The 24,681-nt window shown below is 37.7% G+C and overlaps 1 protein-coding gene across 1 annotated transcript in view; it reads left to right on the forward strand.

Annotated features, from left to right (window-relative positions):
• pth2ra (parathyroid hormone 2 receptor a) overlaps positions 1 to 24,681 on the forward strand; it is a 149,646-nt gene that overhangs the window by 108,129 nt on the left and 16,836 nt on the right. The window contains exons 9-11 of the mRNA XM_030124038.1: positions 385 to 451; positions 11,515 to 11,609; positions 21,056 to 21,194. Coding sequence (XP_029979898.1) covers positions 385 to 451; positions 11,515 to 11,609; positions 21,056 to 21,194 — 301 coding nt within the window. The remainder of the gene's footprint in view (positions 1 to 384; positions 452 to 11,514; positions 11,610 to 21,055; positions 21,195 to 24,681) is intronic.

The following is a 24,681-nucleotide window of genomic DNA, read 5'->3' on the forward strand; positions in this document are numbered from 1 at the left end:
TATAATGAAAAATCCAAAACTATTAGAACCTTGGTGCAGACGCCCTGTGTTCACTGCAGGTGTAACCCCCCCAGTCTCTCTCTCTCTCTCTCTTTAACTGGTCCTGTCACTCGTCCATCCTCCTCAGTCTGGTTCTGCTCCAGGGTTCTGCTGTTAAAATGAAGTTTTTCCTTCCACTGTCTCCACTCACTAGTGTTTGCTCCTGGAGGATTCTGTTGGTTTCTGTAAATTGGCGTCACAGACTGGTTTCAACCGGCTCTGTGTCATGAGATAACTAATGATTTGGCACGATATAAATAAGATTTGATTCTCTTTGATTTGACATAGTGGTCCCAGTTAACTGGACATGTCCTTTTACTTCATCACCCCTTCCCCATTCCACAGGTGCTGGGAGTTAAGTGCTGGGAACATCAAGTGGATCTACCAGGTGCCCATCCTGACGGCCATCGGGGTGAGTGTGCTGGTTGTTATTGTTGTGTACAAGTGGTGCTTCAGATGTAGTTAAAAAATAACTGAACTCTTATTTATTCCAGCTAAAACTATTAAAACTCCTGACATCGCATCATCGGCAAAATAAGATAAGTGTATTTCACTGAATGTGGAATTGAAACTCATTTGGTTCTGCCTGGATTCAAGCTCATGTTTTCTGATTTCACAGTGAGATATTATTGAGTTGTTTATATATAGTATTGATCTTCAAAATTTTTAATAGCAGGAGGAAGTTTTGAACAGGCTAAAAATTCACCCAATTCCACTACATCTGTGCAGACTGAATCACCTACTGAATAAAACCTGAACCTCGCTGTTCAAATGCATCTGTGTTATGGTGTTGTAGCACGTAGACTCAAGGATCTCAAAAAACTACAATTACGTTAGTTAAATGGATCATTGTTCCAAAATTTTCCATTATTGTTCCACCGGAAGAGTAACTTTGCGGATTCCTGGATAACATCTGCGTGCTTGCAAAGTAAAAATCGGTGTCTCTTTATCTACTCAGATGCCCGGTGAAGTTTGAAGGGCTACGACAAAAACCCAAACTGCTGGGAGATGTGGGTTCACTACATGGAACCAGCTCAGCTCGGCTCGACTCAGTATTCCTGGAGAGCGTTTCCATTACAACATACTACCCACTTTTCAGTACCTGGATGCAGCGCGTTACTTCCGTGTCGTCTGTTCAGAGAGTTGCTGATAAACTCGCTCGTTGCGTGTTGTCTCGTCTGAATTTTTACGTCGGCCACCAAAGACTGAATCTCCTCGACCGACCATGGTGCAGTTTTGGGCTGTTATCATGTGGATTATTGTACTTCTATATTTACTGTCCACTTCTGCATCTGTTTTTTGTAAAACGGCGGGGCACAGAGAGACGACTCTCTGACCAATCAGTGGTCTGCAGTGTTTATACGTCACGGTTTAGTATCTGGTCCCCGGTCCTGGAACCTCGGTGGAGGTGATACCAAAAAAGTAGTACCAGGTACCAGATTCCAGGTCCTTTTTCGTAATGGAAATGCGAAAAAGGCTTGAGTCGAGTCGAGTCGAGTCGAGCCGATACCACGTAGTGGAAACGGGACATTATATGGTAAAAGACTTACCAGTTGAAGTCGGTGTCAGAGGAAACAACAGGAGACTGAAGAAAAATTCACCAAAAGGCAAGGCTGAGATTTAAAAAGTTAAAGCAATAGCTTTGTTTAGTGCTTCAGGCAAAAGTTAAACAAGAATCTAGCATCAAACACACATTTTGTTACAGAGAGAAAAAGCAAAAAAAGCCAGCTGAATAAGAGTTTCCTTTGTTACTTTTTCTAGTCTTTAGTGACTGTTGCAGACTCCCATTATTCAATGACCTCATTCATGGTATGCCTATTATTGGTTAATGGTCGTTACTGGGCAGAACATGTCAGTCACTCCAGAAGCTAATTCTAAGAAAAGCACATGTTTTTGCAAGTGCACCACTTTGGCTTAGCACCTGCACTGTTAGGCTAGCAGTTTTTGACCACAAAAATCCCCTAGTTCGTATTCTGTTTTTTCTGCTCTATGCTCTTTACCACAACTACTTTCTAAATCTGTAAAATTAGATCTTTTAGATAGAATCTGACCTCTGCTCTGAGTTCATCGCAGGCAGGTGTGAGTTCATCTAAACCACACACACATGAATCAAACCTGACTGTTCAGTACCTCTAAAATAAAAATACAAGATACAGTTAGAAAATAGAACTCAGAATATAACTGAAGACTTACAAAAATAAAAAGACTCTTCAAGCAAAACAACTTTGTAATGTAAAGATTAAGCAGGCAACGAATAACATTACATTTCCTCTCCTCTTCCATTTTGGTTCATGATGTATGATTAATGATGTTCATCCGACATCTTCTGTTACAGCCAAATATAAAGTCACACATTAAACTCCCATTTAATACGCTCTGTATCACAGTGTCATTGATTTTTCTCCTTCAAATCCAACCCGGCCTCATATCAAAATGTGAAATAGCTATGTTTGTCCACAGTACAAAATGTATCAGTCTCCCAATTAGGACCTGAAAACTGTAAAATATTCACTTTTTTTTTTTTATCCTATTCTTTTCCATTGGCCTGTGCAGTTTTTGCTTAAGAAAGGTTAAATACAGAGAAGAAGTCATTTGGGACCTGACACAATAGTAGCCCTGGGTCTTTATAGTGTTAATAATTTCTGCTTGATGTAAAAAATCCAAAACAAAACAAAGAGACATAAACAAAGAAAACAGAGCAATTTTTAGAGGAACACAAATGGGCTGGACCACATCATTAGAAAAAGCTATAAAAAGATCAAATTTCCATGTTGTCAAATAGAACAAATCCTTTGAAAGCTGGTGATAGTACTGAACATTGAGCTTAAATGAAACATGATACGACAGATGACAAAAGATTTTCATATCATTTTTTTTTTTACTACAGTATATACGCTCAGCCTTTTGATTGAACCTATAATCAGAGAAAGAGGAGCTGGCTCCACACATCTGTGACATTTTTGTTCCAAATTTGTATGAACCAAGGTTATTATTGTTAATGAAAACTAACAAAATGACGAAAACTAGAAGCATAAAAACATTTTTGTTAACTGAAATAAATAAAAACTATAATTAAAAGAAATAATGATAACTAACTGAAACTGTATTGTGTGTTTACAAAACTAACTAAAATGTATTAAAATTATGGATAAAATTCCCTTCGTTTTCGTCTTTGTCAATGTCGGATTGATACGAAATCAATTTATTTCCCTCGAGCAATTTTATCTGCTGGCACCATATGATATTTAAGGGTCCGTCACTTGTGTTCACTTGTGGTTTCCAGTCGTCTTCTGGTCCCCACTCTACCTGGAAACATGGAGACTAAAGTTGGGAGAAAGCAGCAGAGTCCTGTCTGGGATTTATTTGAATATGATGACAGAGAAGAAGAGAAAAGAGACGACTAAACTAAAACTAAACTAAAACTAAGCATTTACCAAAAAAATGAAAACTAATAAAAACTAGCAAACCTGCTCTAAAACTAATTAAAAGTAACTGAATTAGAGGAAAAAAAGTCAATATTAAATAAAACTAAACTATCATGAAAAATCCAAAACTATTATAACCTTGGTTTGCACAATACAAATGATCAGTGCAATATATTCTCTATCAGTACATCGACACTGACAACTGTGTACATCACTGCTCAAAAACAGTGTACACAACAAACAGCTGAAACAGATGAATATGACTGTAAACCAGGGTTCTCAAACTCATGTTCTTTCAGGTTCCACATTCAGCCCAATTTGATCTGCAGTGGACCGGACCAGTAAAATAATAACAGAATAACCTAGAAATAATGACAACTGACAATTTTTGTCTTTGTTTTCGTGTTAAAAAAAAAAGACATTAAATTATGAAAATACTTACTTTTATAAACTATCCAAACTAAAAAGATGTGAATAACCTGAAAAAACTCAAATTTCTTAAGAAAAAATAAATGCAGTTTTAACAATATTCTGCCTCAACTTATGTGTCATTTCTCCATGTGCATTATGGATCAGATCTACAAAGATACTAAACACTTAGTTACAGGCAGAAAATTGTTAAAATTGTGCTGAATTTTCTTTTGACATTTCAGGTTGTTCATATTTGTGCAGGTAATTCACATTTTATTGTTAAAGGATGGCTTATAAATATAAATATTTTGATAATTCAATGTTATTTTTTGCACTAACACAAAAAAAAAAACAATTAAGTTGTCATTATTTCTAGGCTTAATGTAATATTTTTTTTTCACATCAAACCGTGAAGAAAATATGGAGTCATTATTTTTTGTAGGTGCTATTATTTGACTGTAGATCATATTGGTCTGTATGTGGAACCTGAACTAAAATGAGTTCCACAGCCTGGACTGTGGAATTTTTACACTTTGCAAATTCATCCCAGGGGCTGGATTGGAACCTTTGGTGGGACGCATTTAGCCCCCAGGACGCATGTTTGACACCCCTGCTGTAAACTGTAAGCTCTTGTCATGCATTGCTGTATGTTTATGTGGATATGGACACTGTATTGTTGCATTGACAAAGACTTGATTGACAGCTTCTCAGTGAATGCTTTAAGTTATTATCTCCCTATTGTGTTGTGCACAGCTGCTTTTGTTGATGCTCATTTGAGCTTTTCACATATTGCATGAGGGATTGAATGCACATAATGCACGGTTGGGCTATGTATGTGACATTACAGAAAAGGCTGTGGAAGTATAATCCCTAATTAGCATTTTTCAAACTACACCACCACAGCTGTAATAAAGTCTTTGAGACAGAATCCCAGTAATTGCTGAAACATTTCTGTGAAGCCTAAATCAACTCCAAAGAACACTGTACACTGACATGAGTCTAATTTTCACAGAACTGTGGTCCATAAAGTGAGCTTGCCCTCATATACATATATTTTGTTCTCCCTTCTTCAGAAAAGACTTGACTTGCAAAAAAGTTTCTCTGAAAGTTAGATACGGTAAGAGTTAGTCCTATTAAACACTCATAAATATGCATAGATATGGGTTTTTCACACCATACAGCAAAGGGTTAATAACAACCAAACCTAATCTGAATAATTGAAAAATCTAAAAATTAAAAAAAAAAAGGACTTAAAATTTGTTTTCATAAATCATGAAAATATAAGGAAGTATTTTCAGCTCTGAAGCACTAGGGGAGAGTCCACTGATGTGGGATAAGTAATGCAGCCGACAGCCTGGGATGGAGACGACACCAAAACCAACCCACCATCATAATTCATTTAAGTCATTATTTAATGGGGGGGGGGGGGGGGGGTTTGCACTAAAACAAAGAAAAAAAATTGGAGTTGTCAATATTTATAGGTTATTCTGTTATTATTTCACTGCTCCGGCCCACTGCAGATCAAATTGGACTGAATGTGGAACCTGAAAGAAACTGAGTTTGAGAGTCCTGGCTTAAATGGTGCATTTCAAAGCATAACTACCATTTCATTAAACATTATATAATCTTCTTCTGATCATAATCTTCTCATTTATAAGTAGTAGACAACTTAAGGGGGGAGGTTACTGAACTGAGTTTGGTTTAAAATCATGATGTATTCACAAGTGAACTGTCTGAAAGCATGTCAAAAACCCTGTCGTCTTATGTGGGTTTAGGTGGAGGCAGAACTAAAACAGGGCCTGGGGGTGCATGCAGACCCTATTTGCATCAAGGTTCTAATAGTTTTGGATTTTTCATTATAGTTTAATTTTATTTAGTTTTGACTTTTTTCAAATTTTGTTAGTTTGATTCGTTTTTAGAGCAGGTTTGATAGTTTAGATTTTTTCCTAAATGCTTAGTTTTAGTATTACTTTTAGTTTTATCGTCTCTTTTCTCTTCTTCTCTGTGGTCGTATTCAAATAAATCCCAGACAGGACTCTGCTGCTTTCTCCCAACTTTAGTCTCCATGTTTCCAGGTAGAGTGGGGACCAGAAGACGACTGGAAACCACAAGTGAACACAAGTGACGGACCAAAAAGTGTCGAATGGTGCTGCTAGCTAAAATTGCTCGAGTGGAATAAATCGATTGAGTATCAATTTGACATTGACAAAAACGAAAACGAAGGGAATTTTAGCCATAATTTTTTAAATGTTTTTGTTAGTTTTGTGAGTACACAATACAGTTTCAGTTAGTTATCGTTTTTTTTCTTTTAATTATAGTTTTTATTTATTTCAGTTAAAGAAAATGTTTTTTAAATACTAGTTTTTATCGTTTCATTAGTTTTTGTTAATGATAATAACCTTGATTTGCATGACTGTATTCTAATAGGTCACTGGTACAGACTCAGTTTTGTGTGTTGACATTAAAGCTACACCGTATGATGTGGCATTTTTACACTTTTCTTTTTTCATCTTAAAATGCTCCTAATAAGTGTGTGTCAAACTAAAATGTAAAAGAAATCCGCCAGGTATTGAAACTCAAAAATGTTTAATTCTCATATATTTCTGATAAAAGTCTGACCAATCATTTTAGTCGGTCCGAATAAAATAATTGGCCGAACCTGACTGAGCCTCCTGTCAATCATCCATTATGGCCGTCCAGCATCCGATCCATTATCGCCGTCTCACATCCGATATGTGTTCCTCTGAATCTGACGCTTCACTGGCGCTGCTTCTCCTGTCACTGACCACAGTCTACTGTCTAGGATGTGTATGATAGAACTGACATGCACATGTGGAAGGGAAAAAACGGATTTATGAACAGGAACGACAACTGAGGGGAACAAACGGGAGTCTGATGAATGAAGGATGGAGATAAAAGTCCGGAAGTCAGCTGTACTGGACTGAACAGGTCTGCATAAAGCTCAGCTTTTCTGACCGTGGGACTCATACAGGTACATGTACATGGTGTCCCACATGTACGATGATGTAGGATGATAAATGTATTGACTATGAAACCTCAAATGTCCACGGAAAATTCGCGGAGGCCGTGCGTTCACAGTGCGCGCGCCCATCCCCTGGGACTGCAGTGAAGACCCTGACCCAGTACTGCACAGACCAGGTCTACTGATGGAACAGGAGCTGCGGGCCCACGGCAGGTGGATGAGGGAGGGGTCCGCGGACACGCCAAAACGGACCGGACCTACACCTCTGCATCCTCCTCCGTTTCCATCGCGCATCGGATGAGAGGAGGAGAGAGTAGGAGGAGCCTCAGAGCTCAGGCAAAGGGAAGGGGGCGGGGCTTTGGAGGGAGGCGGGTTGTTCATGTTCAAACTTTTACTAAGTGCTGTGAGAAATGCCACATCGGTAGGTAGAGCTTTAACAGGATGAAACTATGTACATATCATCAGGTCCAAGGGGGACAGCATAACTGCTTCTGCTAGGCACAAAGAGATGTGTAAAAGAGCATGGTGAACAATACACATGGCCCCAGTGTCAGTATGACAAACATTCCCTCTAGTGTTCCTTTTGGAAATGTCCAATTTTAAATGTGTTCACTTTCCATTGGCAGCTTACCATCAGAAGCATCAGATCCTCCTCTGGATGGTCCTGAAAACTGTAGGCTGTCACCAGGTTCATTTTCACTCAGGCCATCATCTGAGACTGGAGCAAAATCAGAAATATGTGTCATAAATCCAGTGTTTCCATTCAACATGTCATTGTAACATGTAACAGCATACTTAACCAGATGTCACTGTCAGCAGCATAATGCATAGTTTAGTGAAGCAGTCACGTTTCTGCAGCCAACAGAAACGTGCATTTGTGCTCTGACTATCATATTTAGCAAAATTAAAAGTAGGTCTAAAGCACAGGTGTCAAACATGTGGCCCGGGGGCCAAATCTGGCCCGCCAAAGGGTCCATTCCAGCCCGTGGGATGAAAGTGCAAAAATGAACCTGAACAGTCCAGGTTGTCCAAATCCTTTTGGTTCAGGTTCCACATACAGACCAATGTGATCTACAGTAAAAATAACAACACAATAGCCCATAAATAATGACGACCAATTTTCTTTGTGAAAAATTATGTGGAAAAAATTTAAGCGAAAAAAATAACATTACACTGTGAAAATATTCACATTTGCAAAACTATTCTTTCACAATAAAATGCAAATAAATACATAAATAAAAACAAAGGTGAAAAACCTGAAATGTGTAATTTTAACAATTTTCTGCCTGTTACTAAATGTTTGGTGCATTTATGGATCCACTGGGATCTGGAGTTGTGTTCAGAATAATAACAGATGGAATATTGTAGAAATTGTTCAAACTTTAGTTCCAAACTCCAAAATTTTAACAATATTCTGCCTGTTACCAAATGTTTATGTAACATTGTGTGTAATGTACATGTATAAATAAGTCGAGGCAGAATATTGTGAAAATTGCACTAATTTTTCAAATGAAATTTCTGTTTTTTTAGGTTTTTCACATCTTTTTGTAAAATGTAAATATTTTCATAATTTAATTGGGGGTTTTTGTACTAAAACAAAAAGAAAACTTGGATTTGTCATTATTTATAGGTTATTAAGTCATTATTTTACTGGTGTGGCCCACTGCAGATCAAATTGGGCTGAATATGGAACGGAACCAAAATGAATTTGACAGCCCTGATCTAAAGCCACTTCTCCTCAAAACAGTTTTTCTTCTTCTTTTCACCATACATACAAAACCGTCTTAATTTGCAGCAGTGTTCCTCCTTCATCACTTGGCCTGCCTTTTTTGGTGAAAAAGTGTGGTTGGAGCTGGGACTGCCCGGGTCCTCGGGCTGTGGTCTCCTCTGCTCGGCAGCTGGTGCTGTCTGCTCAACCTCGCCCTCGATTCTGTCCGTCGGGTTTCTTGGCCAAATACTTGTGAAGTGTTATGGACATTTTGCTCTGCTGCTGGTGAATAATGCCGGCCGATAAGATTTTATTTCTTTGCAAAGAAAGGTCAGTTCTGCACACGAGCGGCGAATGTGAAGAAAAGACAAAGAACTCCTCACAAGATCCACCTTTTGTAGGGTGAATCACATTTGCAAGTGCCACCTCCGGTCTCCTCAAAGGGCCTTTGGATTCAATGATGAACTCAAGGCTTTAGCAATCAGTCACCTTGTGTTACCTTACAAGAAAATGTACACACACAGAAGGGGGATTTGGGTAAGGATATGGGAAAGTTAGCATGCAGTGGGGGATATTCAGGAAAGGATACGGGAACAAAGAAGGGAATCGGATAAAGAAGTTCAAATTCCATTCCAAAAGCTGTTGCTGTAACTGTCTCTTTCTCATGTTCTGTATTTCAGCCAAACATGACAAGAGTAAACATTATTTAAGTGCTGACAAGACTGTGAGTGAAAAAAAACCTAGCAAACGTGATATGCTAACACTGACTGTGGACATGAACTCGAATAATGTTGAGTTAACGAGGACATGGTTAACTCTGCAAACCGCACGAGTTGCTTGCTGCTCCTTTGCATTTTAAAGCTGTGTATGACTTTTGTCAACAATTTTTCATGAAATCTGTAAAACCTGAGTCGTAGCCTAAGTATCATGAATCCATAAGTCTTTCTGTGATTACCTCAGCTGTAGATGGTATTATGGCTTTTATTTGAACATGCATAACAATAGAGTCTGGCAATATCTGTAATTTTAGTAACTTTTTAGTAATATTAGCATTATTATTTATTACTACTACTTATTGTAACTTACTATTAATTCTACTAAGTTTAACTGGTTGTAATTAGTAGGAAAGTTGCTTTGAATTGCTCATGCTAAGATGTAAAAGTCATGCAATCCACCTTTCAACAAATACAGCTACAACACTTCCATGACTGTTACAGTATAAATGCCATCCTGTATCTGGATAGAAACTACTCACAACAGAGTTTTTATCGTACATGCGTTGTGTTCCTGTCTTGCCTGTAAGACACACACCTGAAGTGGTGGAAACAGTGGGAATATATTGTTGAATGTGTAAAATTAGACTTTTATTTGTTATGTCCATTTCAGTAGCAGCTATTATCACAGACCGAGCTTGTGCTGGAAAACCTTTGAAAACAGTTCTTTAACACCAGCAGCACCGATGGTTCTATAGAGGGTATGCACGTACATCACCCCACCCCCACCCCCCCAGGCCACGCCCCTCTCAGTCAGACTGAGTGTCTTAAACCAACCTGCTCAACATGACGGAGTATAGCAGTAAACACAGCCAGAGAAAAGGGAAAATGTGAAATATGAAATTAAATGAAGGACAGTTGGACTGGACATGGATCTGTACGAGCGACCAAAGAACAAGTGGTCCATGAACACTGACATGTGGACACACATGGAGGATCCAGACCTGATCCAGGGTGGAGGGGATCAGCGCTATTTGGACCTGAAACAAATATACATGGTTTCATCAGGACTGACAACCAGGGTCCAAAACTAGGGCCCAGAACCAGCTGATCCAAAGGGTCCAAAACTAGGGCCCAGAACCAGCTGATCCAAAGGTCATTTCCAGTAGGTCGTGGACTGACCCCAGTGAATATATGCATGATCTACTGGGACTGAGCAGATTTACTGAGTCTAGTTCAGATCCAGTCCTTTATCCAACACAGATACTACTGCTGTGGACCAGCAGGGCACCACTGCATTCTGGGAAATTAGCAGATTTACACCACCTGGTTTAAATTAACACATTATTCTGGTAATATTATGGCTTTATTGCTGGAATATGACGACTTTAATCTCATAAATTAATGACATTTTTGTTAAATTATGAGTTTTTTTTTATAACTACGATTTTATTCTCATAACATTGTGATTCTTTTTGCATTCGACTTTATTCTCATAAAATTACAGGTTTCATATCGATATTTTATGACTTTATACTGGTAGTGCCCAGTGTTTTTATGTTCTTCTGTGGTCCTAATACTCTGTCGTAGCTTTATTCTCCAGTTCCTCCGTATTTGTAAAACTAGGTTAGCCTCAGTTTCAGTTAGTTTACTAATCATGTAGGAGCACAAGGTTCACAATCACAAAATGAGACAAAAACCAGGAAAGATCTGATCATGAAACCAAGAGCTGCACTAAGAAGGACCGTCAGCCAAAACAACAGGTCATTTCAGGTCTGATTGGACCCAAAAGTACAGCATCAGTGAATGTTAGCTGACACCAAACAGGATCCACAGATCTAGGTTTGGTTTCCTGGATTTGTGGATCCATCTCCTTCTCTTTTCTTTGTCTTTCGGTGTCTGTAAAACGATAGCTCCCACTGCTGTAAGAACCTGAAAATACAATCAATCACACAACAGCTCTGCCCCATTTTTTATTAAATATTGTTCTTCAGTTTAGACAGGATTGAAGCCAACGCTGTCACTCATCTCCCTCTTTCTACCACTCGGTGGGCAGGACTGCGGTGACTTCCACTAGCAGTGACGTCACGTGCAGACCCTCTATTCCTAAATATCTTACCGGGGAAAAATGCAGACTGTTTGACCCTAATGATGTTTGATGGAACCAGACTCATGAAAACCAATGTTCTTAGACGCATCATAGTGAGGACTGTCAACCTCCTTTCTTTGTTTCAGCTCAACTTCATCTTGTTTGTGAACATTGTGCGAGTCTTGGCGACAAAAATTCGAGAGACAAACGCAGGGAGATATGACACCAGGAAGCAATACAGGTTGGTGATCAATTTATTTATTTATTTATTTATTTGATTTATTTACTTATTAGGGACAGTGCATATTAATGAACATCTACAACAATTGCAGCTGTAAAGATGCCAGATTGTAACAGTAGTGCTCATTCCCATCTGTAGTCCCTCGGCAGGTGACAGGAAAGACAGTTGACAAAAAGTAAAACATCATAAAAACACACAGAACAACACAGTGAGGACAGTCTACTGAGGGTCCCAGGTTTGGTTTTCCTTCATCCAATGTTTCAGTTGTGATTTGAAGGAGGCAGATGACTGTGAGTCTGTTATGTTGAGCAGTAAACTGTTCCAGTATTCAGTTCCAGTGACTGAAAGTGTGGTTTGTCCAACAGTAGTGCACCTGCGTGGCCCCTCCCAGTCTCCTGGAGCTGTGGCCATGGTGGCCCCTCCCACTGACAGGAGCGGGATTTGATCAAATGTGTCATGGAGGAGGGGCAAGTGGAACCGGTGGTGTCGGACTCTGCGTTGTGTTCTTTTTAATGACGAGACCCGCACATATGTCTTTGGAGGCCGTCTCCGTTTATTTTTCTTCGGCTGACAAGTGACAGAAAAACCCAAAAACCTCCGCTCAGCGACCCCCATAAAACAAGCTCCTACACAAAACAAAATGACACAGAAATGTGTTTCAACACATTATAAGCACCTCATACAGCCTGAACTAGCCGGTTCATGTAAAAAAGTTAAATTAACAGAGGCTAAACCAAAAATGTTCATGAACTGTACGGCTGCTTACCTCTCCCACAGAAATCTGGAACAAAAGGGAAGAGGCACAGGTGCGAAAACTCCGGTTATAGCGTGCAGGGTCACACTGTAAATCGCTCGCTGGGGAACAGACCCAAACCAAAAGTTCCACATACTGACCCGAAGGCCCACAATGTCAGGTACCAACCAAAAGAAATGAAAATAAAATGAACAGATTTTGTCTAATTATAACAATACACAATATCATCTACATACCCACACTGCTGCGAAATAATTGACCCTGTTACACAAGTCCATGCAAGACTTTAAATATCAGCCACGCATTTTTAAAATTCACAAAATCATTAAAATTAAGACATTTATATTTACCTAAAATAATGCAGTGGTGGAAATTAAACGTTTTTTTGTCAAAAAATTTTAAGGCTTTTTTTCAAAAGTGATTCTATGGGTTTGAGCGTTGTGCAAGCAGCAAGTGACCAGGAAGTTCTACAGTATTCAATGTGAGAGAAGGTCATAGAATTCATTATTACATCAGGGGGTTTTTGCGGTTCATGAAAATTAACTCACTGTACAGGTCTGGATTCATTAGTGTCTAATGAATATTTATGTTGGTCTGTGGCGTCATGTGACCAAACTGAACTGTCACTTTGCAAATTTTATCAGCTGTCACAACAAAGTGATTGAATTAATATTGAATTCAGTTTGTGAGGCCAAGCAGTGTAACTGGACCTTCTAGAATTTAAATGGTACCAGATGGCACCAGATTGGTATAAACCAAAGAGAAAGTAGTGCCAAGGAGGGAGTGTCCCAGTGTAGGCCTGTCCACAGTAGTATCTGTATAGTCCAGGGGTGGCCAACCCTGGTCCTGGAGAGCCACAATCCTGCATGTTTTAGACCACAGGTGCCAAACATGCGGCCCGGGGACCAAATCCGTCCCACCAAAGGGTCCAGTCTGGCCCCTGGGATGAATTTATGAAATGCAAAAATTACACTGAAGATATTAATCATTTTAGTTCAAGTTCCACATTTAATCTCAAGTGGGTCGGTTCAGTAAAATACTATCAGAATAACCAATAAATACTCACAACTCCAAATTTTTCTCTTTGTAAATGTAAAAATTTTCATGTAATTTTACTATATTTACACTAAAACAAACTATCATTTCACAAAAACACGAATAACCTGAACAAATATGAACATTATGAAATGTCTGAAATGCAAGTTTTCCCATATTCTGCCTGTTATTAAATGTTTTGTGTATTTGTTGATCCACTGTGATCTGTACGTTGTAATTTACATGTGTAAATGATAAACTGAGACATAATTTCATTAAAGTTGCGCTTAAGTTTTCATAAGAAATTTCAGTTTGTTCATGATATTCACATTATTTTAAAGGATAGTTGATAGATCTAAACATTTTGGTCGTATAATTTTACTTTTTTCACTCTAAAATATAGAGGAAAGTTTGGAGTTGACATTATTTATATATTATTATGTTATTATTTCACCCACTTCAGATCAAACTTGGCTTAATGTGGCCCCTGAACTAAAATGAGTTTGACACCCCTGTTTTAGAGGTTTCCCTCTTCCAGCACACCTGATGGTCATTCTCAGGCTTCTGCAGAGCTGGATGATGAGCTTATCATTTGAATCAGGTGTGTTGGAAGAGGGATCCATCTAAAACATGCAGGACAGTGGCTCTCCAGGACCAGGGCTGGACACCCCTGGTATAGTCCATGGGCCGGATGAGATGTGGGTACCACTCAAGGTGTCAAAGGTTGCTTATACTTTTTGAAAAGATCCATGTGTGTAGTCCACATTTTGGTCTGATAACCTTTCTGCAGTCACAGCTAAATTACTGTTATCTACTGTTAAAGTCATCCACCGCCATTGAAAAAATGCTTTTTTGACACTGGTGCATATCTTGGTATTGGCCCTGATTAAGGACGTGTTTCAGTGTTTTATATTAATATGTTTGGTGTCATTTTAAAGGGGACACTCTGGGCTTTCATTCGAGCTCTTTTGTGAATACTTTTGACAAGTACAGTAGACACTGGAGCTCTTCAAACTTTTAGTCACTCATATTTTCCTACCATTTTTGCCTAAATCATCTCTTTTCTTTTAGTCCTGTGGTATCAGGAAGCATCAGAGATACAAAATACTAACACTGCAATACTGGCATGACTCTAAGGATTCAGGAAATGTAGAATTTACCCATATTATCTCACTGTGTGTGTGTGTGTGTGGGGGGGGGGGGGGCCTTCAGCCTTATTTCAGGCAGACAGTTATTCTAAGAAAGCAGACCAGACAGTAAAATCACATTCATTTTATGCATTTGTTCAAATCAATGGCAATTTGGGATAATCATTTATCTCACAGTGAGGTTACAGCTATATAAGTAAAGATTCAGAAAATGTACTATATATATATAGTGGTAGTAGTAGTAGTGTGTGTATCTGTAGTGTGTGTTTCTCACCTGTTGCCAGCACAACTCTATTATCAGCTGTTCATTTGCTAAATGCTGTCTTGTCTGTCTGTATTTTCTCTGCTTGTTAGAGGTGACACCATCCGCTGATGGAGTCATCAACACTTGCATTTATATAGCCTACAAGTATATTCAAAAATAAATTGTGTTTTTGCTTTCAAGCAGATGCTAAATTAAGTGGAGATTGTTTATTTGAATATGGCACATTAAATTAAATAGAAATGTGTTTATAATACACATGTGCAACAACAGTCATTATAGTCAATAACTACTGCTTCTATTCGATTCTTTTCAAATTTGAGCCACATGTTCTTTAACACCAGGAGAGGTGCAGCGGACAGTTTAATGGCTGAATTTAAACCTTTTTTTTTTTTTTTTTTTTTTACCATAGATATGAAAATGTCAACTTTGTTTACAAATTTTGGAGAAGTTCAGTGAGGAGGAGGGGCAAAATGTTATGTGTCGTGTGTGTGTGTGTCTGTGTGTGTCTGTGTGTGTGTCTGTGTGGCGGGGGGTGGGGTACTGATTTTATATGTAAAGCACATTGTGCTACATTTAATTGATTGAAAACTATATCATTTGATGTTAAAATATAAAACCAAAAGATTAATTTTGTTTGAATAATTCTACATTTTGCATTCATTTCATTCATCAGTTCATTTCATTTTTAAAGAAACAGAACCACATATGAATAAACATCTCCTTACCTGTGCCTCTAATAGGCTGTTTAGACAGATGGAAGAAATAAGAACAGTGGGGCCAAAAGGAGGAGAAAATACTCAGAACTGTACAAGCACCGTCTCACACTGATCATCTGTCTTTAGAGAGTGTGTGTCAGAACTGTCATATTTTGTGCATTTAATTCATACACACATTCACACAGGGGCTGTTCCAGTGAGGATGTCTTAGTGGACAATCATTTGCAATTTATTGTCACTGAACAGTGTAACTCAATAATAATAATAATAATAATAATAATAATGATAATAATGATAATAATGATGATGATAATAATAATAATAATAATAATAATAATAATAATAATAATAATAATAATAATAATAATAAATTGCATCTCCATTAGCCTTTTAGGCTTCATGAACAAAAAAAAATTAGATAAGAGGATGTGTAGTTTAATAGATGCATGGTCAGAAAAATAGTTAAAGTGAAGATGGATGGACGGACAGATGGATGGATGTTTCATTTTCAAACAATGAGGCAAAAAAAGTGTTGGATCAGAAGGGCAGCTGCTGAAAGTGCAGTCAAAGCTGTTCTTCATTTGCTCAAATCTCACTAAATGTGTGTTGACACATTTGAGTCCAGAGCTGAAATCACAGCATTTCAATCACCACGTTTCATTCATTTATTTGACATGAGCCAAATAAATCAGTGACGTGTTTTGAGTCAGAAATGTGAAACCTTTTTCATCTTTTGAAGATTAGATTTTTGGGTTTAACCTTCACTACTGAAGAGAGGTGAAACTACTCATCCAATACAAATGTTTTGTTGTGTTTTAAATGGATAATTCAAGTGAGGATCAGAAGTGCGGAACTGAAATCATCAAATAAAAGTGAGCTCTGATTATCTCACTAACCAACTGTTAAATGTTAGACCTTATGTTGTTGTGAGCTGTCGTTTCCCTCATATGGATGTACACACACATGCAGAGCTAATGTGTTGGCCCTTTTCTACATCTGTAATTATCACTATTATTCACCCCCAATAGTGCATGCGTCAACGGCCAGACATGCATAAAAAACATTGTAATTACAGTGTATTTTTTGTCCACCTTTTGTGTTGTGAAATCTGTGGGTGAGGCTGTGTGTAGACAAACATACTGTTAAAATAACTAACAATCAGCTGTAGTTATCTTCCACCTCCACTGGCACATGAATATAAACCACATGTACCATGTTTTATATGGAGACAGAGTAAATGGATAAGAGCTGTAATTACAGCAGCGGCGGCTGCTCGTCTTTCAGACAGGGGAAGCTCACTGTCGGCTTACAGCAAAAAAATAGTCAAGTTATTTAAACATAAATTCAGCCCTCTGTTCCTTTTTAAGAAAATGCTCAGTGACCTTATCGTACCAGTAGGCGTCTTTTCCAGGGACTGGACCAGTGTCCTCTGAATGTCCAGCAGAGCTGGGCTGCTCAGATGGTCTTGGCCCATTGTGTTCCAGGTGTAGGACTGAAACCTTTTAAACTAGAGAAGCTCCTTTTACACCTGCACATGGAGCTGACACTGTTGAACGAGTGACAACAGTTAACGATATTAAACTCAAACAAGATATGATTAAATTATGGAACTGAAACAAGAAAACTTTGAAATTATGTTAAATTGAAACAAGGAAGTACAATGAGTGTGTTTTATTTACAGTGCAAGAAATGAACAAGTCATTTGGTAGTGGTTTCTGTGATTTCCCAGCAGAATGTGTGACGGTATTAAACTGAACTGTGTCAGTGAAGGAGCAGATCTGAAAACAGCTGTCAATCAAACAGGATTCAGCCTTTGGACCCATCCTCCAATCAGCACGTGGAAGCTCAGCGTCCAGCCCAGCAGAGCTCCGCCCACAGCTCCATTCACCCCCAGAGACACTGAGCGTCCGGGGGCGGGACAACATGGTGGCATTTATCCAATTAGCATCCAGTTTAGAGTCAGTCTAAACCAGTTCCACTCAGTCCCATTGAAGTGCATGGACGCTGAGCGTCTACGACAAATGCACTGAGCAGAGATGGAGGAGAAAACACAGACACGGGAATGGAGGAGAAGTGAACAACATCCAGTCCACTGATCTGGGATCAAACTGATTCTGAACCAACTGGTCTGAGAGATGAACGTGTTCCAACACATTTGGAGTCAATGAAATGAAAACAACTGAACAGATTTAACCGTTTAATTTTCATAATTTTAGGGGAAGCTGAGCTTCCACTGCAGTCTGTGAGAAATCGCCTCTGAATTAGAGCAACGTCATTGACTAATTTAGGAATTAAGCACAGTAAGTAAGAAAGTGTTTTAGAAATTGTCAAGAAAATTTGAGAAGACGACGCTGTACAAAATGGTCATCAGTGGCTGATATAAACGTACATATGTCTGTTCCAGATACAACAGTGAATGGACTAGAACACTGAACTGGACCAAATTAGACCTTTAACCCTTCAACACGGTCGCCCACTCCAGGTCTTCTAATGAGCAGTGAGTCGACTAGCATGGTGTCTGCTGGCTAGAGCTGCAGCTATTGATTATTATTGTAATCAATTAACTTGTTGATTATTTTCTTCAATTTGATTAAATTATTTGAATAGGTAAAAATAAAAATGAAAAACTTTTACTTTAACAGCTTTTATTCCAGAACCAGCTGAAACAACCACAAAAGGTATAGAAGGATAAACTAAAAATATCTATATAGAAATAACAATAATAACAACAGTACAAAAGTTTATATAAAAAAAGCTACAGATATAAACAACAACAAACCAAGGTAAATGCCATCTACCAAATATATGTGCACTGCCGTTTTCAACACATTTGGATCAGACTGACTATCTTATAGCAACTGAACATGGAACTTTTCTACAACTGAAAAAAATAATGATAAATATTGGTAATGTTTATGTTAAGGCTTAAAAGTTTAAGTAAGTGATGGTTCCAATGAAGAACAGAGAACATATAGACATTTTCTGCCTTTTGGCCCTGGCCAACGCTCCATGGTGATTGTGTTGGTCCTTGTGTCATGTGTCAATTGTGTCAATAATCGTCCGTGTGAAACACAACAGTGGAACTAATGTTCAGCAGCAGCAAAATTAAAGCTGCGGGAGACTTTCATGACCAGTTTTTCATCATATCTGTCCATCCTCAGTCATATCCTCAGTATCATGAATCTGTAAGTCTGTCTGTCATTACTCACCTGAATCTCTCACATTACGGTGAACAGTTTCTTAGTTCCATCCACCAGAAACAGACCATGTGTTTACATCCAGAGCCAGGAGGGAACTCGGGCATCTGAGGAATTTTGTTGTGACGTGCATTGTGGAAAACAGAAGTTCGTGCAGCTGCCTAGCAGCGGCAGTGCAACCATATGATATTATATGGATGAAACAAAAGCAACGCGGAAACGGCTGGAGGAATATGCATAGACCAGGGGTGTCAAACATGCGTCCCGGGGGCCAAATGCGTCCCCCCAAAGGTTCCAATCTGACCCATGGGATGAATTTGCAAAGTGTATAAATTCCACAGTCCAGGCTGTGGCACTCATGTTAGTTGCAGTTCCACATCCAGACCAATCTGATCTACAATCAAATAATAACAGCAGAAGAACCGACTAAAAAGAATGACTGCAGATTTTCTTCTCGGTTTGATGTGAAAGAAATAATATTACATTATGTCTATAAATAATGACAACTTCAATTTTTTTTCTTTGTTTTAGTGCAGAAAATCACATTAAATTATGAAAATATTTACATTTATAAACTATCCTGTAACAATAAAATGTGAATAACCTGAACAAATGTGTCCAACCTGAAATGTCTGTATTAAATTCAGTCCAGTTTGAACTCTTTTCTTCCTGTTCTTCAGTGTTTAGTGTCTTTGTAGATCTGATCCAGAATGCACATGGACTGATGAGAAGTTGAGGCAGAATATTCTTAAAACTGTACTTATTTTTCTTAAGAAATTGTATTTTTTTTCAGGTTATTCACATCTTTTTTGTTTGAATAGTTTATAAAAGTAAGTATTTTCATAGTTTAATGGGTTTTTTTTGCATTAAAACAGCGGCAGTGCAACCATATGGTATTATACAGATGAAACAAACACGATGCGGAAACGGCTGAAACGCGGAAACAGCTGGAGGAATATGCATAGAGGGAAGGGAGCTCCTGCCGTTTCTGTGTCGTGTCTTTAGCAGCTGCTGCTGTCAGGTGGCTGCACGAACCTCCGTTTCCCACAATGCATGTTGAGACAAAATTCCTCAGATGCCCAAGTTCCCTCCTGGCTCTGTTTGTAAACACATGGTTTGTTTCTGGTGGATGGAACTAAGAAACTGTTCACTGTGATGAAGAGATTCAGGTGAATAATCACAGACAGATGAACAGATTCATGATACTGAGGATATGACTGAGGATGGACAGATCTGATGAAAAACTGGTCATGGAAGTCTCCTGCACCTTTAAGGAAACGAAGCTTTGATTCAGGAAAATTGTAATCAAATAATTTTTTAATCAATTGGAGTTGATTAATCATTGTATCATGTCAGCCGTACTGACTCCAACGTGGATGCCTCCTTTTTTCTGGGTTGTTTATTTCTAGCAGAATAGTTGTGGAATGATGATACAACCAATATAAAGGTGCTGTGACTACTTATTCCTTGTTCTGTAATTTAATGTGATAAATAGCAGATGAAGGTGCAGGACACAGCGTTTATAAAAACAGCTTTGTTCCTGTCGCCATCACTGAGCTCAAGAAGAAATAGTGACATTGCACTTTATTTACTTATTTTAGTTATTTATTCTATTTCTTTGCTCTATTTATTATTATTGTGACTCTAATTTTTAAATTTTATGTTCTTATCCTGGCTTTTATCCCAGATTGCTTTTATCTTCTCTGGGTTTTTATTGTGTTTTATTGCATCTTGTTTTTATTTATTTGATCTTATTTATTTATTTCTTTTATTCTTTTCCTTATCCATGCTGCTATACTGTTGAATGGTGGAACACTGAGCACTTTTTGTCTGGTCTGGACACTTGATCAAGTACCTGTCCGACAGGTTCAGTGTATGTCTTGCTGTAATGCCAAAAGCAATCACCTCGACTGCAAAACGAATCTACCCACGGGTAGAAATAAAGTAACCTTGAACCTTGAATATATTTGGTTATGAATCTGACACTGAAAGTAAGGAAGGGGCAGGACTAGATAAGCCTTTGCTTCTTTTTGTCCCTTCTCAAACTGTGTTTATGAGTTGATTCATATGTACATATGTAAACTGTATTGTATTTCGTTACTTTTTCGGCGATTAATGACCATTGATGGGTGCATATGTAATTGACTTCTTGATTTTATTGTTGGTTTTTTTGTTGTTGTTTGTTCTTCTTTACTTCAAAGTTTGAGACAAACAAACAAACAAACAAACAAACAAACAAATAAATAAATAAATAAATAAATAAATAACCTTGAACCAGTGAAGCCCTTTTTACTCAAATCCATGTATATTTGTATGTGTGTTCCTCTGTAGGAAACTGGCCAAGTCTACGTTGGTGTTGGTGCTTGTGTTTGGGATCCACTACATCGTGTTTGTTGGAATGCCTCACACATTTGACGGACCAAGCTGGGAAATTCGCATGTACTGTGAGCTGTTTTTCAACTCCTTCCAGGTACTGTCTATAAATTCCACTTTTTTAATGTTACAATATACAGCATGTCCCAAAAAAAAACAAAAAACAATTGACATTGTTTGAGATGTCCATATAGGAGTGACTGCATGGTCAGGAGAAATGATGCTTAATAGGATTTATTTTTTCATACTGGGACCACTACTTTTTATCTAATACATAAATGACTTTGTAAATTCCTCTAATATTTTCCATGAGGTCATTTTTGCTGATGACACTAACTTATTTCTGTCTCACAAAAACCCAGACAGCCTACAAAATCTGATAAATTACAAATTAGTTAAAATAGACAACTGGTTCAAATGTAATAAAATACCTTCTTCTTTTTTTTTCATTGTTTTTATCGCAATTTTTGTTTTCCATTCAACAAAACAGTGTCTTCTAAAAACTAGACACAAAACAAAACATACACAACAGCTCTTACATAAGAAATAATAAACAAAACTAGGGGTGTAAGAAAATATCGGTTCTGTAATATATCGCGATATTTCATTTCACAATACTGTATCAATATTAAAAAGTACTGTATCGATATTTTTAGGTATTTATTCAAATGCAGATATTGTGGAGGTTCATTTTGTTTTTTTTGTTTTTCTTTTTTGTTTATATTGTAACACGTAGCCCAATAATCTCAAAAAAACAAAATTATGTTAGTTAAATGGATCATTGTTCCAGATTTTTCCATTTTTCTTCCCTGGAAAAGTAACTTTGCTGATTCCTGAACAATGTCTACATGTCTGCAAAGTACTAAAATCGGTGGCTCTGTCACTACTCCATTTAGGCTGCTTACCAGAGGCGGGGGTGGGGGGGCACATAATTTACATTTAACTCACCAGTTATGTTTCGGATGGACGGACCAAACCAGGAGAAATGGAAGAACTCACCAAAAAAGAAGGTTTGAGGTTTTAAAAAGTTAAAACTATAGCTTTGTTTATTGCTTCAGGCAAAAGTTACAAAAGAATCTCGCATCAAATACACATTCGTCACAGAGAGAAAAAGAAAAAAGCCGCTCAGAAAGAGTTTCCTTCATTACTTTTTATAATCTTTAGTGACTGTTGCAGACTCCCATTATTCAATGACATCATTCGTCGTAGGCTTATTATTGGTTAATGGTCGTTACTGGGCAGAACATGTCAGTCACTCCAGAAGCTAATTCTAAGAAAAGCACATGTTTTTGCATGTGCACCGCTCTGGCTTAGCACCTGCATTGTTAGCGTAGCATGTCTGGACCACAAAAATCCCCTAGTTCGTATTCTGTTTTTTCTGCTCTATGCTCTTTACCACAACTACTTTCTAAAGCTGTAAAATTAGATCTTTTAGGTAGAATCTGACCTCTGCTCTGAGTTCAGCACAGGCAGGTGTGAGTTCATCTAAACCGCACCCACACAAGTCAAACCTGACTGTTCAGTACCTCTAAAATAAAAATACAAGATACAGTTGGAAAATAGAACTCAGAATATGACTGAAGACTTGCAAAAATAAAAAGACTCTTCAAGCAAAACAACTTTGTAATGTAAAGATTAAGCAGACAACTAATAACATTACATTTTTCTTCTTCTTCTTCATTTTGGTTCATGATGTTCATCCAACACTTCTGTTAGAGCCAGATTTAAGGTCACACATTCAACTCCCATTTAATACGATTTGTATCACAATACTTTATTTATTATTATTTAAGTCTTTTATTAAATAATGGTAGTTCCTTGAACTCAAATCCTGTTCTGATGTTAGTTGTGAACTAATAGAATATGAACATTTGAACAGGATCTGAAACTGGAATGTCTGTAAAACAGAATTTCAGTTTGAACACAGGAACATTCGGTGATAGAACATTAGATCCTGTTAGGATCAAATAAAAATGTGTTTAGTATTTGTGCAGATTTCTGCTGTCAGTCAATTCTTCAAGGAAATAATCATTTTTAAAAAAGAAAAAAAAAATTTGCCTTTTTAACAGTATCATGATATATCATGATATATTGTATCACAATCCTAGTATTGTGATTTGTATCGTATGACCAGATTCTTGCTGATACACGGCCCTACACAAAACATAGCTTGATACAGAAGGTGGTAGGTCAGACTTACACTGTACAGGAGTCACATTTATGAATGTCATTTAAGTTCACAACAGTCCTTTTAATCAGGTAGATGAGAGGTCCAGTCCAGTATAGTCCAAAAATGGGCGCCACGCTCCGTACAACTGATCTGCACTGTTATGTATGATATTGGTCAGATATTCTAGGGGGATCAGTTCAAAAATTATTTTACGCCAACCACAAATAGAAGGAATCTTGTCACTGACCCACTGCAAGAGAATATTTTTCCTTGCTGCAAATGTTAGAATATTATACCGTCAATAAATTATTTTTAAACATAAATAAAACTAAGTTTATCCTATTTTGTTCAAAAAGAAGAAATATATAAATATATAAATGACTTTGTAAATTCCTTTTTAACCTCCTCAGACCCAGGAAATGTCAGTAAAGTACCAGCTTTTTTAAATTTTATTAAATAAGTGCCTATATTGGAAACATCATGATGGAACAGTTTTTTTCAGATGCAGTTTTTAAAATTTTTATGGAATGTCCTTTGTTGTGGACAGTTTTCTTTTCTTTCTTTCTTTTTTTTTTTGTATAAAGTTGTGAAACTCTTGTCCACAAATGCGAACAGAAAACCCACAGCTGGGTCTGAGGAGGTTAATGTTTTCCATAAGGTCATTTTTGCTGATGACACTAACTTATTTCTGTGACACAAAAACCCAGACAGCCTACAAAACCTGATACATTACGAATCAGTTAATTTAACACACGCAAAGTGATTTATCAAACCCGAGAACAATTTTGCTGATAGAAACTGTGTCTATATTTAACACGTCTCAACAGGAGGAGCAAACAGGGTGGATGTGGAATTGCGCACAGATGGAAGTGGTTAGGAGACAAAGAAATGATGAAAGGAGATGCAGAGAACGCAGTTTTTACCCTGGTGTGAACATTTTTGGAGTTTACAGAAGAAAAAATAATTGAGACATATGCCCCCCCCCCCCGCATTTGGGTCCAAACCACACCTTTCACACTTTAATTAAATTTATTAAAAGAGTCTGTTGAGCTGTAGCGTCTCATTCTGATTAAAATGACTGCTGGTGATTCTGAATGCAAATCACCAAACCACTTTATTATTCAGTGAAACAGCTTGACAAATAATTGATATAGTGATTATAATTTAATTGGACAGCCTGACCCAAAAACAAAAAAAACCTCAACCTGGATTTAACCCAGCAAATAGTTCAGATCCTTCTGGTGGATAATTACTGCAGTGATTAATACCCAATTTCTCGAACATCCATCAGTTTGATAGAAGCATAAAAACTGGACTGTGTTTAATGGATAAGGGTCAGTCTGAGTCCACATTGACCCTGTTCGACCCAGAGTCCAGACCTGAACCACAATGAGAGGCTTTGGGCTGTGATGCA

Source organism: Sphaeramia orbicularis, chromosome 21 (assembly GCF_902148855.1).
Source record: "Sphaeramia orbicularis chromosome 21, fSphaOr1.1, whole genome shotgun sequence".
Taxonomy (NCBI): domain Eukaryota; kingdom Metazoa; phylum Chordata; class Actinopteri; order Kurtiformes; family Apogonidae; genus Sphaeramia; species Sphaeramia orbicularis.